The 17,218-nt window shown below is 41.2% G+C and overlaps 1 protein-coding gene across 1 annotated transcript in view; it reads left to right on the top strand.

The window, feature by feature from the left end:
* The first annotated feature begins 764 nt into the window (after window positions 1–764).
* The window catches only part of LOC124117431 (bifunctional D-cysteine desulfhydrase/1-aminocyclopropane-1-carboxylate deaminase, mitochondrial-like), a 48,402-nt gene continuing 31,948 nt past the window's right edge, over window positions 765–17,218 (top strand). Inside the window, exon 1 of the mRNA XM_046479331.2 lies at window positions 765–1,198. Within this exon, the coding sequence (XP_046335287.1) occupies window positions 812–1,198 (387 nt within the window). The 5' untranslated portion in view covers window positions 765–811. The remainder of the gene's footprint in view (window positions 1,199–17,218) is intronic.

The raw sequence follows: 17,218 nt of genomic DNA, 5'->3' as shown, positions 1-17,218 counted from the left end.
CACCGAAGTGGTAAACGTCTGTGACCTGCATCACTCCTGGCTTTCCTCCCACATTAAGCTAGCACGCCGTGATATGACTGGAATAATGTCAAAAGCGGCGTTAAACCCAACTCACTCACTCGCTCCAGTCATATGAGGTGACGCGAAATGGGGTTGAGCGTCGCGTTCAAGATTATTGCACTTATTATAGTGTCGCGCATGCGTGTGTGCGTGCGTGCGTGCACGTGTGTTTGCGTCTGTGTGTCTGTGTCTGTGTCTCCAGCTGCCTGTACTGTACTGTACTGTCTGGTCTAGAACCGCTTTTATAGTGCTAGCCGACTGCGATACCATATCGCAGTTTAACATTCTGACACAGTATACTGACGCCGAGCCGACCAGTCCTTGTTTAAACCCCTCAACGCCGAGTGCCAGGCAGGGTAACAACAAGTATCTTTTAACGCCTTTTGGTGTGACGCGGCCGGAGATCGAACACCGACCTTCCGCGCTCCGGACAAATACTCTAGACCACGGAGGCGGTCTTCAATCAAATGCACACGTGTCCGCCTCACAGGACAACAGAGAACAAGATCTTGTTCACGCGTATGTTATTACAGGCATGGCGAGGACTGTCGTATTATGTTCAAGGTTGAAGTTTGAGCGATCCATTCCAGGTACTTCACCCATTGTTCCTTGGGAAGCTCAGGTTATAAACCCCGGCTGACAGAGCTGCCATAACCCCTGATGAATTAGTTTGATCATGAATGTTCTACTGGGAGTGGCTGAAACCCATCACCAACAAGTACAAATGTACCAGTGAACGGGAGTGCTGTTCATGAACACACGGACGACCTTTCGTACAAATATTATATTTTGCATCATGACATCACAAAACTGTGTGGTTGTCTCACGACATATATACGTGGCTAACTATGACGACTATTGCCCCACTCATACCAGTCAACCATGTTGCATGTTTCAATGCTCGCCAGTCCCGACGCACCTCGTCCTCAGCTGTAGACCAACCAGTCGTCCAACCATAACGCGAGCAGACGACAAGCGTCCGCTTCATTCAGCTGAAGGCGAATCGCGCGCGCCTGCTTGCATGGTCCTCATTGCAAAACGAGCCTACAGTTTATTCCCAATGGCTAAATATCTCGTGGATTACCAGGCACCTGCATGGGCACAGAAGCTAAAAAATGTCCCAAAACATAAAGTGGAGGTAAGTGAAGAATTTCTGTCCTTTTGATAGAATCTAGTGTGAGAAAATTTTCTCTAAGATATGCGAGACTGTGTGGGATGATCGATCGATATTAAAAGCCAGCCTTCAACCGAGCCCTGCTACTAAACAGTGCAGACATCGCCTCGTGTGTTCTATCAATACCACAGCGTCTTCAGATGATAATCAAACAAGCCATATTCTTTGATAATCTTCCATCTTGACAGAATGTATCTAAATGGTTTTATTCAGTATTATCGCAGACAGCTCAGTTTTACAGAGATATCTCGGCTGGGATTCAAGGGCCTAGGTGGTCACACCCACCTTTTTCTTTTCGTAGGACTTGACCAAATCTTGTTTGTTTGTCTGTTTAACGCCACATTCAGCAATATCCCAGCTATATGACGGCAGTCTGTAAACAATCGAGTCTGGACCAGACAATCCAATAATAGATATCATGACCATCGGTCCACGCAATTTGGACACGATGACATGCATCAACCAAGTTAGCGAGCCTGACCACCCGATCCCGTTAGTCGCCTCTCTCTGCGGAAGACCACTTCTAACCCGGATCTTCACGGGTCAGTTAATTAAATGGTCTTTCGATGTCCATCAGACGGATTATGGGTCACGGTGCCCTGGTGGAGATGACCGTTCGCTCAGGCTATCAGCCACTGGTTTATCGGCATAGTTCAGACCCTTTAACAAAGAGGATGTCACTACAGTAAAGCAACGCTCTTAATCACCTATCATAACAAAGTTGCACAAAGCGAAAAAGGTCAATATGTCCGACAATCTAATATTGAAATATCTGTTCTTGACCATGATGGAAATCAGGTAACCTCGGTACTCTGGGCACCCACTTAGGGAGACCTTTCTCATTACAAAACTGGTGTGGCATATGTATATACTCTTCAAAAAAATGAAACGCAAAGCAAGATTTGTGTGAGGTGGGAAAATACATTCATACGAAGAACCGTACAAGGTAATGAGCCAAAATGTTGTGGAGAGAACCCTTGATGATTGTTGTCATCTCAGATATCGGTACATGGGAAAAGTCTAAAGTGAATGTCATCTACCATCAATAACGCGTATGTCCCCCGTTTGAAGCGATAGCGGCCTGACATCTCCTGCCCATGGAAGAGACGAATATGCGAATCACATCCCAGGGAATGGAAGTCAACTCGGTCTGCAACGCAAAAGCCAACTGCATCAACGTCTGGGATTGTGGTTGACGTCGGCGTAGCCGTCTATCCAATTCATCCCACAGGTGCTCTATCGGGTTCAAATCCGGGTATCTGGAGGGCCAGGGAAGAACATCAACGTTGTTGTTGTGTAGACAGGCTCTTGTGATCCAAGTTGTCCTGCTGGAATACACCATTGCCGTTGGCTGCAATTGGGAGGACGTGTGGTAGGAGAATTTCGTGAATGTATCATTGAGCCGTATGATTGCCTTGGATATGGACCAAACCTATCCTGCCATGATGAGAGATATCCGCCCACATCATAACGCTACCCTCGCCAAACCTGTCCACTTCCTGTACGCAGTTTCCGGTGAAACGTTCTCCCCGACGTCTGTAGACCCGTGCTCTTCCATCCCCTCGACGGAGGAGAAATCTTGATTCGGCAGTTCAGGCCATACCCTGTGTTGACGACACCAATGCAGTCGTTGTTGACGATGTTGTCGACTCAATATGACGCGTCGAACAGGACGTCTTGCTCGTAGACCTGCTGCTCTTAAACGGTTTCGTACGGTCTGATCGGAGATTCTGCGCAGTCCAGGTATTTGGGAAGCGGTTGAGGTGGCTGTGATCGTCCTTTCACGTAGATGGCGCGGTCGGATGTAGCGATCTTGGGCGGGGGTGGTTACTCTTGGTCGTCCCGACCTTGGCCGATCACGTGTTAACTCATGTTGTTGAAACCGATCCCATAGCCTTGTGATGGTGCTGAGTGCTACATTGAAAACCCTGGCTACAGCTAATCGGGACCCCACTGCCTGCAAGCGACCTTTGACGTTGTTTCGTTGCACTTCTGTTAATTTTGGCATGTTGTTGAACAGTCACTGTTCGATTAACGCAGATGCCTGGCATTTATAAACCCTGCACTTTAATGCCGTTCATAGTGCTTCTGCACGTGCAGTCCGTGCAGCTCCATGGCCTTGTGCTAATGCACTGGGTGCGTTTATTTCCGAATCGTACGTGTTTCCCGACTAATGTGTTGCATGTCCTAGTTTCGGTCATCTGGATCCGATAAATCACTATATACACTATAACACATTAAACCTCTTCATTTTGCACCTCTTGGTCCGCTAATTTTGCTTTTATGGCCAAAAACAACCGTTTTTCGTTTCCTTATTTTTGAAGAGTATATTATGGTATTATGCAAATAAAACGTGTTTGGTATTAATATTAATTAAAAAAAGAAATAATGATGTGTGTCAAGAGAATGTATTAATTTATGACTGCAACCCGACACAGCTATCGTAAACGATTCAAGCGGAAATAACAACTTAACATTTTCCGGCGTGCACATGTACACAGACACCGGTACACATGTACACAGACACCGGTACACAGTCCACGCATAGCCACTGGAATGTTTGCCAGACGACTAAGCTCTCATAGATATATTGTCGTGTCGTGTCGTGTCGTGTCGTGTCGTGTAATGTTTAGTAATATTAATATATGCTTAATATATATTGTGTAAAGGGCTAAATACCTGTGAAAATTATGTGAATGGACAAGTGAAAATCGGTAGCAATACCAGCATATTGGTCATATTACCCTTTATAGAAAAGTTTCTAGCAATCTAAGGTCATGCAAGATATTCCGGTAAAACGTGGTCATGCTACAAAAACATTATTACATAATGACTAAAATGCAGTCGTGCGCGTGTGTGTCTGTGCGTGCGTGCGTGCGTGTGCGTGTGTGTGTGTGAGCCTCTGTGTGAGCAATCTAAGGTCATGCAAGATATTCCGGTAAAACGTGGTCATGCTACAAAAACATTATTACATAATGACTAAAATGCAGTCGTGCGCGTGTGTGTCTGTGCGTGCGCGCATGCGTGTGCGTGTGTGTGTGAGCCTCTGGGTGGGGTGGGGGGTGGGGTGGGTTGCAGTACTTTTCGCTCGTCACATTCCCCACATGGGTAGTGTGTGAAGTCCAACTCTGGGATATTACCGGAATATTGCTGACGACGCAGCGTTAACATCCGATGGCTACCTGTGTACGTTAAATGTTTCTTTATTTTCATTGCATATAAACTGTTTGCGGAAGTATCAAACCATTCTAGACTTGCCCATTTTAATTGTACCACTTGCTAAGGGAACAACAATTAATATATTCAGCACTTGTAGGACAGAATGTAACAAATTCGCCTGTAGCTCGCCATATGTAAAGTCCCGTTAATCAGGATGGCACTGTTCCCATGGATACCATCTGGGATATTCGATATCTACTCAGCGCACTCAATGAAGCGTCACCAATATGGATATGTATAGAGTACTCAAGCCGCCTTGTTCAAAACAAGAAATGACAATAAACAAAGCCCTAGTCGTCGAAGTCCGCATGATGGTCAACTGTTTGACGTTATTAATGGGACCACTCTGCGAACAAGGTTCAATAATACAGGAGCTGGTGACTACTGAGCACATTATCACACATTTAATTATGGCGTTCATGGCCTTAGGAACATAATACCCGAACACAACCAATTGTCATCTGACGTCGAGGCATGGGCACATTGTTTCTGACCTCAATAACAGAAGTGAGTGGGTATGGTTTTACGTCGCGTTTAGCAATATTCCAACGATATCCCGGGGGACACCAGAAAAGGGCTTCACATATTCTACCCATGTGGGGAATCGAACCCGGGCTTTTGGCGTGACGAGCGGACACTCTAACCACTAGGCTACCCCACCGCCCCTTAATGACCAGGAGCAGACAACTATTGACACGGGAAACAATGTGTCGATTTCTGATTATTGCAAATCGAGCAAGATATAAAGTAAACTACGGTTATAACGAACACGCTTATAACGATCTGACGGATATAACGAACTACTTTTTTGGTCCCGACTATTTGCTGTAGTTATGCTGTATATATGCTTATAACGAACTACGGTTAAAACGAACTAAAAGTAGTAGTCCCTTTGAGTTCGTTATAACCGTAGTTTACTGTATTGCTTTTAGTGGTTGGCAGTCAACGTCAGGTGGCAACACGTTTTGACGTCACTCAGAGTTATATTTCATAACTGTGGCAGCCGCACAAACAAATATTTTCATGGTTACCGCTACCATAGTGGAAACATCTTCAATAGGTTTCTTCAAAACTTCATTTATCTTAATACCTAATGTTTCAATATGTTTCAAAAGTGAACCGAAGTACGCTTTGCCTGTTACATATATTCAGCAACCATTTGGCGTCTCCGCTCTAACCGTATCCTCCCCAAACCCCAAATCCCATAGCCTTTCAGCTTATAACAACAAAGGTCACAGTTGAGCGCTCAGATCCCCTGTAGTACCTTCTTGATGAAATGGGTTAACCCACAAAGAACAACGTCATGTGGAGATAATCATCATGACCAAAACAATACACATTGTATTTATCATTCGATCACGCACAAGTATCAGCACGCACAAACACAGGCGTCCAGTAAGGTCTGATGTCATGTGAGATATACCACCAGGGCGGTGTTTGAGTTGTTTGCGGACCCGTGAAGATTCCGGGGTAGAATAGGTCTTCAGCAACCCATGCTTGGCGTAAGAGGCGACTAACGGGATCGAGTGGTCAGCTCGCTGACTTGGTTGATGCTTGTCATCGATCCCAGTTGCGTGGATCGATGCTCATGATACCAATCACTAGATTGTCTGGTCCAGACTCGATTATTAACAGACCGCTGTCATATAGCTCGAATATTGCTGAGTGCGGCGTTAAACAACAAACAAACAAAACAAAAAATGTTCGTGTTTTCAATAAAATTTTCATTGAAATACCCTGGTCCAGGTTTCATTTTCCCTGCTATTATGAATCTTTTGAATGGTATTAGCATATGTAAAGTTGTAAACATGCTACATTTCCAAGAGAAAACCTCACAAGAACTTCAATATGCTCTCCTTTGTCAAGGCAAATAATTGCGGTGTCATCACCGGGCGTGGGACACGAATTACTGAAAATCAAATCGGCTCTAACTACCTTCTGCGTTTCAAAGGGTAGAGATTTTATGATTGAAATGCGATTTGCATTTGACAGTGGTGTCTTTTCAATTACACTGGAAATGGTTCGTGCTATGTGAATAGCTGCTAAATTTTATCGTATGGCTAAAATCCACCTACCAGTAAGACGCACATCGAAATACCTGAACTTCATCTACATTCACTGAGAAATTCTCCCCCTCATAGACTAAATACTTTCAACAGTTCGGTGTCTGTTAAAGATCATTGCACAAGTACTTTCGATAGTTCGGTGTCTGTTGAAGATCATTTCACAAGTACTTTCAACAGTTCGGTGTCTGTTGAAGATCATTGCACAAGTACTTTCGACAGTTCGGTGTCTGTTGAAGATCATTGCACAAGTACTTTCGATAGTTCGGTGTCTGTTGAAGATCATTGCACAAGTTCTTTCAACAGTTCGGTGTCTGTTAAAGATCATTGCACAAGTACTTTCGACAGTTCGGTGTCTGTTGAAGATCATTGCACAAGTACTTTCGACAGTTCGGTGTCTGTTGAAGATCATTGCACAAGTACTTTCGATAGTTCGGTGTCTGTTGAAGATCATTGCACAAGTACTTTCAACAGTTCGGTGTCTGTTGAAGATCATTGCACAAGTACTTTCGACAGTTCGGTGTCTGTTTAAGATCATTGCACAAGTACTTTCAACAGTTCGGTGTCTGTTAAAGATCATTGCACAAGTACTTTCGATAGTTAGGTGTCTGTTTAAGATCATTGCACAAGTACTTTCAACAGTTCGGTGTCTGTTAAAGATCATTGCATAAGTACTTTCGACAGTTCCGTGTCTGTTAAATATCATTGCACAAGTACTTTCAATAGTTAGGTGTCTGTTTAAGATCATTGCACAAGTACTTTCAACAGTTCGGTGTCTGTTAAAGATCATTGCACAAGTACTTTCGATAGTTAGGTGTCTGTTTAAGATAATTGCACAAGTACTTTCAACAGTTCGGTGTCTGTTAAAGATCATTGCACAAGTACTTTCGATAGTTAGGTGTCTGTTTAAGATCATTGCACAAGTACTTTCAACAGTTCAGTGTCTGTTGAAGATCATTGCACAAGTACTTTCGACAGTTCGGTGTCTGTTAAAGATCATTGCACAAGTACTTTCGATAGTTAGGTGTCTGTTTAAGATCATTGCACAAGTACTTTCAACAGTTCGGTGTCTGTTAAAGATCATTGCACAAGTACTTTCGACAGTTCCGTGTCTGTTAAATATCATTGCACAAGTACTTTCAATAGTTAGGTGTCTGTTTAAGATCATTGCACAAGTTCTTTCAACAGTTCGGTGTCTGTTAAAGATCATTGCACAAGTACTTTCGATAGTTCGGTGTCTGTTGAAGATCATTTCACAAGTACTTTCAACAGTTCGGTGTCTGTTGAAGATCATTGCACAAGTACTTTCGACAGTTCGGTGTCTGTTGAAGATCATTGCACAAGTACTTTCGATAGTTCGGTGTCTGTTGAAGATCATTGCACAAGTTCTTTCAACAGTTCGGTGTCTGTTAAAGATCATTGCACAAGTACTTTCGACAGTTCGGTGTCTGTTGAAGATCATTGCACAAGTACTTTCGACAGTTCGGTGTCTGTTGAAGATCATTGCACAAGTACTTTCGATAGTTCGGTGTCTGTTGAAGATCATTGCACAAGTACTTTCAACAGTTCGGTGTCTGTTGAAGATCATTGCACAAGTACTTTCGACAGTTCGGTGTCTGTTTAAGATCATTGCACAAGTACTTTCAACAGTTCGGTGTCTGTTAAAGATCATTGCACAAGTACTTTCGATAGTTAGGTGTCTGTTTAAGATCATTGCACAAGTACTTTCAACAGTTCGGTGTCTGTTAAAGATCATTGCATAAGTACTTTCGACAGTTCCGTGTCTGTTAAATATCATTGCACAAGTACTTTCAATAGTTAGGTGTCTGTTTAAGATCATTGCACAAGTACTTTCAACAGTTCGGTGTCTGTTAAAGATCATTGCACAAGTACTTTCGATAGTTAGGTGTCTGTTTAAGATAATTGCACAAGTACTTTCAACAGTTCGGTGTCTGTTAAAGATCATTGCACAAGTACTTTCGATAGTTAGGTGTCTGTTTAAGATCATTGCACAAGTACTTTCAACAGTTCAGTGTCTGTTGAAGATCATTGCACAAGTACTTTCGACAGTTCGGTGTCTGTTAAAGATCATTGCACAAGTACTTTCGATAGTTAGGTGTCTGTTTAAGATCATTGCACAAGTACTTTCAACAGTTCGGTGTCTGTTAAAGATCATTGCACAAGTACTTTCGACAGTTCCGTGTCTGTTAAATATCATTGCACAAGTACTTTCAATAGTTAGGTGTCTGTTTAAGATCATTGCACAAGTACTTTCAACAGTTCGGTGTCTGTTAAAGATCATTGCACAAGTACTTTCGATAGTTAGGTGTCTGTTTAAGATAATTGCACAAGTACTTTCAACAGTTCGGTGTCTGTTAAAGATCATTGCACAAGTACTTTCGATAGTTAGGTGTCTGTTTAAGATCATTGCACAAGTACTTTCAACAGTTCGGTGTCTGTTGAAGATCATTGCACAAGTACTTTCGACAGTTCGGTGTCTGTTAAAGATCATTGCACAAGTACTTTCGATAGTTAGGTGTCTGTTTAAGATCATTGCACAAGTACTTTCAACAGTTCGGTGTCTGTTAAAGATCATTGCACAAGTACTTTCGATAGTTCCGTGTCTGTTAAAGATCATTGCACAAGTACTTTCGATAGTTAGGTGTCTGTTGAAGATCATTGCACAAGTACTTTCAACAGTTCGGTGTCTGTTAAAGATCATTGCACAAGTACTTTCGATAGTTAGGTGTCTGTTTAAGATCATTGCACAAGTACTTTCAACAGTTCGGTGTCTGTTAAAGATCATTGCACAAGTACTTTCGATAGTTAGGTGTCTGTTTAAGATCATTGCACAAGTACTTTCAACAGTTCGGTGTCTGTTAAAGATCATTGCACAAGTACTTTCGATAGTTAGGTGTCTGTTTAAGATCATTGCACAAGTACTTTCAACAGTTCAGTGTCTGTTGAAGATCATTGCACAAGTACTTTCGACAGTTCGGTGTCTGTTAAAGATCATTGCACAAGTACTTTCGATAGTTAGGTGTCTGTTTAAGATCATTGCACAAGTACTTTCAACAGTTCGGTGTCTGTTAAAGATCATTGCACAAGTACTTTCGACAGTTCCGTGTCTGTTAAATATCATTGCACAAGTACTTTCAATAGTTAGGTGTCTGTTTAAGATCATTGCACAAGTACTTTCAACAGTTCGGTGTCTGTTAAAGATCATTGCACAAGTACTTTCGATAGTTAGGTGTCTGTTTAAGATAATTGCACAAGTACTTTCAACAGTTCGGTGTCTGTTAAAGATCATTGCACAAGTACTTTCGATAGTTAGGTGTCTGTTTAAGATCATTGCACAAGTACTTTCAACAGTTCGGTGTCTGTTGAAGATCATTGCACAAGTACTTTCGATAGTTAGGTGTCTGTTGAAGATCATTGCACAAGTACTTTCAATAGTTAGGTGTCTGTTTAAGATCATTGCACAAGTACTTTCAACAGTTCGGTGTCTGTTAAAGATCATTGCACAAGTACTTTCGATAGTTAGGTGTCTGTTTAAGATAATTGCACAAGTACTTTCAACAGTTCGGTGTCTGTTAAAGATCATTGCACAAGTACTTTCGATAGTTAGGTGTCTGTTTAAGATCATTGCACAAGTACTTTCAACAGTTCGGTGTCTGTTGAAGATCATTGCACAAGTACTTTCGACAGTTCGGTGTCTGTTAAAGATCATTGCACAAGTACTTTCGATAGTTAGGTGTCTGTTTAAGATCATTGCACAAGTACTTTCAACAGTTCGGTGTCTGTTAAAGATCATTGCACAAGTACTTTCGATAGTTCCGTGTCTGTTAAAGATCATTGCACAAGTACTTTCGATAGTTAGGTGTCTGTTGAAGATCATTGCACAAGTACTTTCAACAGTTCGGTGTCTGTTAAAGATCATTGCACAAGTACTTTCGATAGTTAGGTGTCTGTTTAAGATCATTGCACAAGTACTTTCAACAGTTCGGTGTCTGTTAAAGATCATTGCACAAGTACTTTCGATAGTTAGGTGTCTGTTTAAGATCATTGCACAAGTACTTTCAACAGTTCGGTGTCTGTTAAAGATCATTGCACAAGTACTTTCGATAGTTAGGTGTCTGTTTAAGATCATTGCACAAGTACTTTCAACAGTTCAGTGTCTGTTGAAGATCATTGCACAAGTACTTTCGACAGTTCGGTGTCTGTTAAAGATCATTGCACAAGTACTTTCGATAGTTAGGTGTCTGTTTAAGATCATTGCACAAGTACTTTCAACAGTTCGGTGTCTGTTAAAGATCATTGCACAAGTACTTTCGACAGTTCCGTGTCTGTTAAATATCATTGCACAAGTACTTTTAATAGTTAGGTGTCTGTTTAAGATCATTGCACAAGTACTTTCAACAGTTCGGTGTCTGTTAAAGATCATTGCACAAGTACTTTCGATAGTTAGGTGTCTGTTTAAGATAATTGCACAAGTACTTTCAACAGTTCGGTGTCTGTTAAAGATCATTGCACAAGTACTTTCGATAGTTAGGTGTCTGTTTAAGATCATTGCACAAGTACTTTCAACAGTTCGGTGTCTGTTGAAGATCATTGCACAAGTACTTTCGACAGTTCGGTGTCTGTTAAAGATCATTGCACAAGTACTTTCGATAGTTAGGTGTCTGTTTAAGATCATTGCACAAGTACTTTCAACAGTTCGGTGTCTGTTAAAGATCATTGCACAAGTACTTTCGATAGTTCCGTGTCTGTTAAAGATCATTGCACAAGTACTTTCGATAGTTAGGTGTCTGTTGAAGATCATTGCACAAGTACTTTCAACAGTTCGGTGTCTGTTAAAGATCATTGCACAAGTACTTTCGATAGTTAGGTGTCTGTTTAAGATCATTGCACAAGTACTTTCAACAGTTCGGTGTCTGTTAAAGATCATTGCACAAGTACTTTCGATAGTTAGGTGTCTGTTTAAGATCATTGCACAAGTACTTTCAACAGTTCGGTGTCTGTTAAAGATCATTGCACAAGTACTTTCGATAGTTAGGTGTCTGTTTAAGATCATTGCACAAGTACTTTCGATAGTTCGGTGTCTGTTAAAGATCATTGCACAAGTACTTTCGATAGTTAGGTGTCTGTTTAAGATAATTGCACAAGTACTTTCAACAGTTCGGTGTCTGTTAAAGATCATTGCACAAGTACTTTCGATAGTTAGGTGTCTGTTTAAGATCATTGCACAAGTACTATCAACAGTTCGGTGTCTGTTAAAGATCATTGCACAAGTACTTTCGACAGTTCGGTGTCTGTTAAAGATCATTGCACAAGTACTTTCGATAGTTAGGTGTCTGTTTAAGATCATTGCACAAGTACTTTCAACAGTTCGGTGTCTGTTAAAGATCATTGCACAAGTACTTTCGATAGTTAGGTGTCTGTTTAAGATCATTGCACAAGTACTTTCAACAGTTCGGTGTCTGTTAAAGATCATTGCACAAGTACTTTCGATAGTTAGGTGTCTGTTTAAGATCATTGCACAAGTACTTTCAACAGTTCGGTGTCTGTTAAAGATCATTGCACAAGTACTTTCGATAGTTAGGTGTCTGTTTAAGAAAATTGCACAAGTACTTTCAACAGTTCGGTGTCTGTTAAAGATCATTGCACAAGTACTTTCGATAGTTAGGTGTCTGTTTAAGATAATTGCACAAGTACTTTCAACAGTTCGGTGTCTGTTAAAGATCATTGCACAAGTACTTTCGACAGTTCGGTGTCTGTTAAAGATCATTGCACAAGTACTTTCGATAGTTAGGTGTCTGTTTAAGATCATTGCACAAGTACTTTCAACAGTTCGGTGTCTGTTAAAGATCATTGCACAAGTACTTTCGACAGTTCGGTGTCTGTTGAAGATCATTGCAAACGTACTTTCAACAGTTCGGTGTCTGTTGAAGATCATTGCACAAGTACTTTGAACAGTTCGGTGTGTGTTGAAGATCATTGCACAAGTACTTTCGATAGTTCGGTGTCTGTTGAAGATCATTTCACAAGTACTTTCAACAGTTCGGTGTCTGTTGAAGATCATTGCACAAGTACTTTCGACAGTTCGGTGTCTGTTGAAGATCATTGCACAAGTACTTTCGATAGTTCGGTGTCTGTTGAAGATCATTGCACAAGTACTTTCAACAGTTCGGTGTCTGTTAAAGATCATTGCACAAGTACTTTCGACAGTTCGGTGTCTGTTGAAGATCATTGCACAAGTACTTTCGACAGTTCGGTGTCTGTTGAAGATCATTGCACAAGTACTTTCGATAGTTCGGTGTCTGTTGAAGATCATTGCACAAGTACTTTCGACAGTTCGGTGTCTGTTTAAGATCATTGCACAAGTACTTTCAACAGTTCGGTGTCTGTTAAAGATCATTGCACAAGTACTTTCGATAGTTAGGTGTCTGTTTAAGATCATTGCACAAGTACTTTCAACAGTTCCGTGTCTGTTAAAGATCATTGCACAAGTACTTTCAATAGTTAGGTGTCTGTTTAAGATCATTGCACAAGTACTTTCAACAGTTCGGTGTCTGTTAAAGATCATTGCACAAGTACTTTCGATAGTTAGGTGTCTGTTTAAGATCATTGCACAAGTACTTTCAACAGTTCGGTGTCTGTTGAAGATCATTGCACAAGTACTTTCGACAGTTCGGTGTCTGTTAAAGATCATTGCACAAGTACTTTCGATAGTTAGGTGTCTGTTGAAGATCATTGCACAAGTACTTTCAACAGTTCGGTGTCTGTTAAAGATCATTGCACAAGTACTTTCGATAGTAAGGTGTCTGTTTAAGATAATTGCACAAGTACTTTCAACAGTTCGGTGTCTGTTGAAGATCATTGCACAAGTACTTTCAACAGTTCGGTGTCTGTTGAAGATCATTGCAAACGTCATTTCAACAGTTCGGTGTCTGTTGAAGATCATTGCAAACGTACTTTCAACAGTTCGGTGTCTGGTGAAGATCATTGCAAACGTACGTTCAACAGTTCGGTGTCTGTTGAAGATCATTGCAAACGTACTTTCAACAGTTCGGTGTCTGTTGAAGATCATTGCAAACGTACTTTCAACAGTTCGGTGTCTGTTGAAGATCATTGCAAACGTACTTTCAACAGTTCGGTGTCTATTTTGACTTTTATAGTCAAGTAGGGAGATGTTGTGAGAATAGAAATGCAGACGAAGCCATAAGTTAATTCTATACCGCTAATTGTTCTATTAATCACTAATCCCTTCACACTGTCGTCAGTTTTGGCTTTTTTAATCTTAAGTAGGGAGAAGAGAAATGCCGAACACTGCTTTTGGCGTTCCCGGGACCAGTGAGAACCCAGACACGGTTCATTGACACAGGATTTGGCGCTCCCGGTACCAGGCAAATAAAACTATTACAAAGAAGTACCGCTCATCAATTTCATTACCGTAATTACACATCCAAGTAAATGACTGTGCAAAATGTACATATTCATATCAAAGTTCAGTCCAGGTAAAGAAGTTCCGAGAAGTTAATGTTTAATTCATGCATTTTAAGTTAAAATGTTGCAAATGTTTAAAATGCTAAAGATGTACATATTCATATGGCGCTGTCTGTCAAGGAAAGTCTCCATGCAATTGAAGGAAGGAAGCTCTCTCAGCAACGTCATGGTGTTGGTATATTTAGTATGGATACATCATCCTCATAGATGGTAGGGATCGGCATCGTTTCTGTCATAGTACAGTTGCTGTCCGCCTCTCACACCCCCTATTAAAGCCACTCTCACTTGTGCATTTGCCATTTTGGTGGTATTATTGTTGTTGTTGCATTAAGTGTTTAAGAGGTCGCCTTCTGCCTAAGCAATTTCGCTGACCTGTCCCTCTTTGGGACTCATGTGTGTGAGTAGGGTACACATGTCTATTGTGAGTTTGGTATTCACATAATTTCTGTTTTTGTATTCGCATAGATATGAATTCTATTTTCTTATATTGATATGATTTCATTTTTATCCTTGGCTGCTCTGTTTATATACGTTCGAGCAGCTGTCCATCTCTCAGAAATAGAGTTAGTTTGGCCTTCGCTATTGCATCTCTTGGCTTTAGGAGATATATGACAGATAGCGGATCTAACTGCAATTCTTGTTTTAACCTAGCCCGGGCTGGGGCATTGTCTTGGCATTCTAGTAACAGGGCCAATGTTTTCAGCCTAATTGCAAGATGAACAAACCTTGTCATAGTGCTTTTTGTGACCGAGTCTGAGGCGTGAGATAGCAATTTCAATTTTCCTTTCATTTGACTACGAGTTTGGCTTTTGTTGGACCTTGGGTTGAATTTTGTATAACCATCTGCCGATCTTACTTGCGTCCCATTGGGCTTGCCATCTTTCTGCAATGGAGGCTTTGATTTTGCTTTTTATCTCTAGTTTACTAAAGGGAATAGGCTGTATATCCGCTTTGTCTAGAGCTAGCTTCGCCAGTGAGTCTGCTTTTTCATTTCCATGAATATCTATGTGAGAGGGGATCCAACACAGCTCCACCTGTTGCCCCTGGTCCGATAGTTTTGTACATTCGTATAGAATATTGTTGACTGTGTTTGGCCTGGAGTTTGAGTTTCTGCCATGGTATTATTGTGAAAGACGAGCCTATATAGCATGCATTTTTACTCAGTGTCATATCGATATTGTTACAATTATTACATTTCTGCATATGAAAGCTTTTCGGTATATTTGATCTCCTGAAACAAGCGCTTTACCTGTAAACACATCCGAATTGTTAGTAGACTCACTGCAACTGTCAACACAGTCAATAACTTAAATAACTCGTTTATATCAAAAAGCGTATTACTTTATATATATTTCGGTATACCTCGTTTATATCATAAAACGGTGCGTATTCACTGTTTCCCCGCACTCACGCAATCCGTCGATTTGGCGCTCGCGGTACCAACAGCAGAATCTCGCGAATAATGAGTTCGGCTTTCCCGGGACTATCTGATCTTCAAAACTGGCGTTCCCGGCCAGTTACCTAGTGTACCACTAACTACCTTTGTTAATCTCTTCTAATCCTTCACATTTTCGACGATTGGGTCCTGGTATTGATGCGCGAAACTCGGCTTATTAATAGTTCGGTACTGAACGTTACAATTTCGCCATTCGACAGTTCTGTCATACTGCAGTAAACTACGTTTATAACGAACACACTTATAACGAACTGACCGATATAACGAACTGATTTTTGAGTCCCGGACATATGTTGAATATGGGCTATGCATGTGTTTATAACGAACTACGGTTATTACGAACTAAAATTACTGGTCCCTATGAGTACGTTATAGTCGTGGCTCGCCGTGTACTGGTATATAACAGATTTTCGACAACCGTTTTGGGAGACAATCCTTTTTTTCATACCCATACCTGCGATATAATGAGGTGTGCAGTAAGATCAACTCGTTAGTCGACCACCACCCCCAACCCTAACCTCCACCCCCTCCCGGGTCAAATTGTTACAACTTATTGACAGAACCTGAAACAGATATATCAAATATATCCAATATAGCCCATGCAAGGCTATAATGTTTTGCAAGTCTGGTTTACTGCAGTATCAAAAATGAAGAGTCTCTGGTCTCCTTTTTAATATATTTTTATTAAGATAATTTAACAACTTTTTTCTGTATGATATCTTCATTTCAGAGACTAGATGTTAGATCTAGGCTCCGTCTTGGATGACATACTGCCAACTGCTCGCCATCCTTCTTCACTCAGTCACACCCAGGCGAGCTCTAAAGGCCGGCCCTCACTGAAACAGCAACGCTCAGCGACGGCGTTGCTGTTTTTTTCATTAGCAACACACACTAACTCAGCAGGCCAGCAGCGCGCGGAGACTAAATGTATTCTGCTTCCTGTCCCGTCGCCATGGAGAAAAAACATGGATCCGGGATGTCCATCTGATTTAACTTCCATGTCCTCTCGGATAGAGGTACACCATCATTAATGCAGTCTTCTCACGCATGTCCCTGCCCATCACGTGGGCTAAGTTCTCAATGGTTCTGCTGTGACCAGCACTCGTGAAACATGCAACATGTATGTCCTGTAAAATTGCTACACATTCAGTTCTATTTAAAGATGTTTCTATTGACCGCTGTTTTGATGGGCCGCCTGTATGTGGGTTAAACGCCGCATGGGGCTGCTTGAATGTGTACCACCTTTTGACGAGCTCTTTACGTGTTTTAATGATACACAAGGTAGATTGACTAATTCAAAATTTTCGAGTCGCGTTTTGCGATTTGAGAGTCGTAACTTGCACGTTTTGATAAATAGTTTGAATAAATCATTATGTGCCGTGTTCTTCGAGACGGTATCAGGAAATAATACTTGAGAAGGAAACACGCTTTTAGCAAGATGTCTGGTCTGGACAGTTGGGAGCCAAGCTAACAGGGGGACCTTTACGTATAGGACTTAATAAGAATATAAATTTGTAATAAAACAGGCATGCAAATTAACTTAAAAACCCCAAAAGTAATTGTATTTAGGCAAGGTGGCCATCTTCGCAGTTATGAAAAGTGGTTTTATCATGGTGAACCTATTGAAACTGTTTCAGGTTATAGATATCTTGGTTTAATGTTTACACCTAAGTTTGTATGGAGTAAGGCACAAACTACTCTAGCATCCCAAGCCACCAAAGCAATTTTAGCCATTAACTC

Source organism: Haliotis rufescens, unplaced genomic scaffold, assembly GCF_023055435.1.
Source record: "Haliotis rufescens isolate VD_foot unplaced genomic scaffold, xgHalRufe1.0.p SCAF_123, whole genome shotgun sequence".
NCBI lineage: Eukaryota > Metazoa > Mollusca > Gastropoda > Lepetellida > Haliotidae > Haliotis > Haliotis rufescens.
The sequence above is the reverse complement of the archived record's forward strand: the minus strand, read 5'-3'. Positions and strand labels throughout refer to the sequence as shown.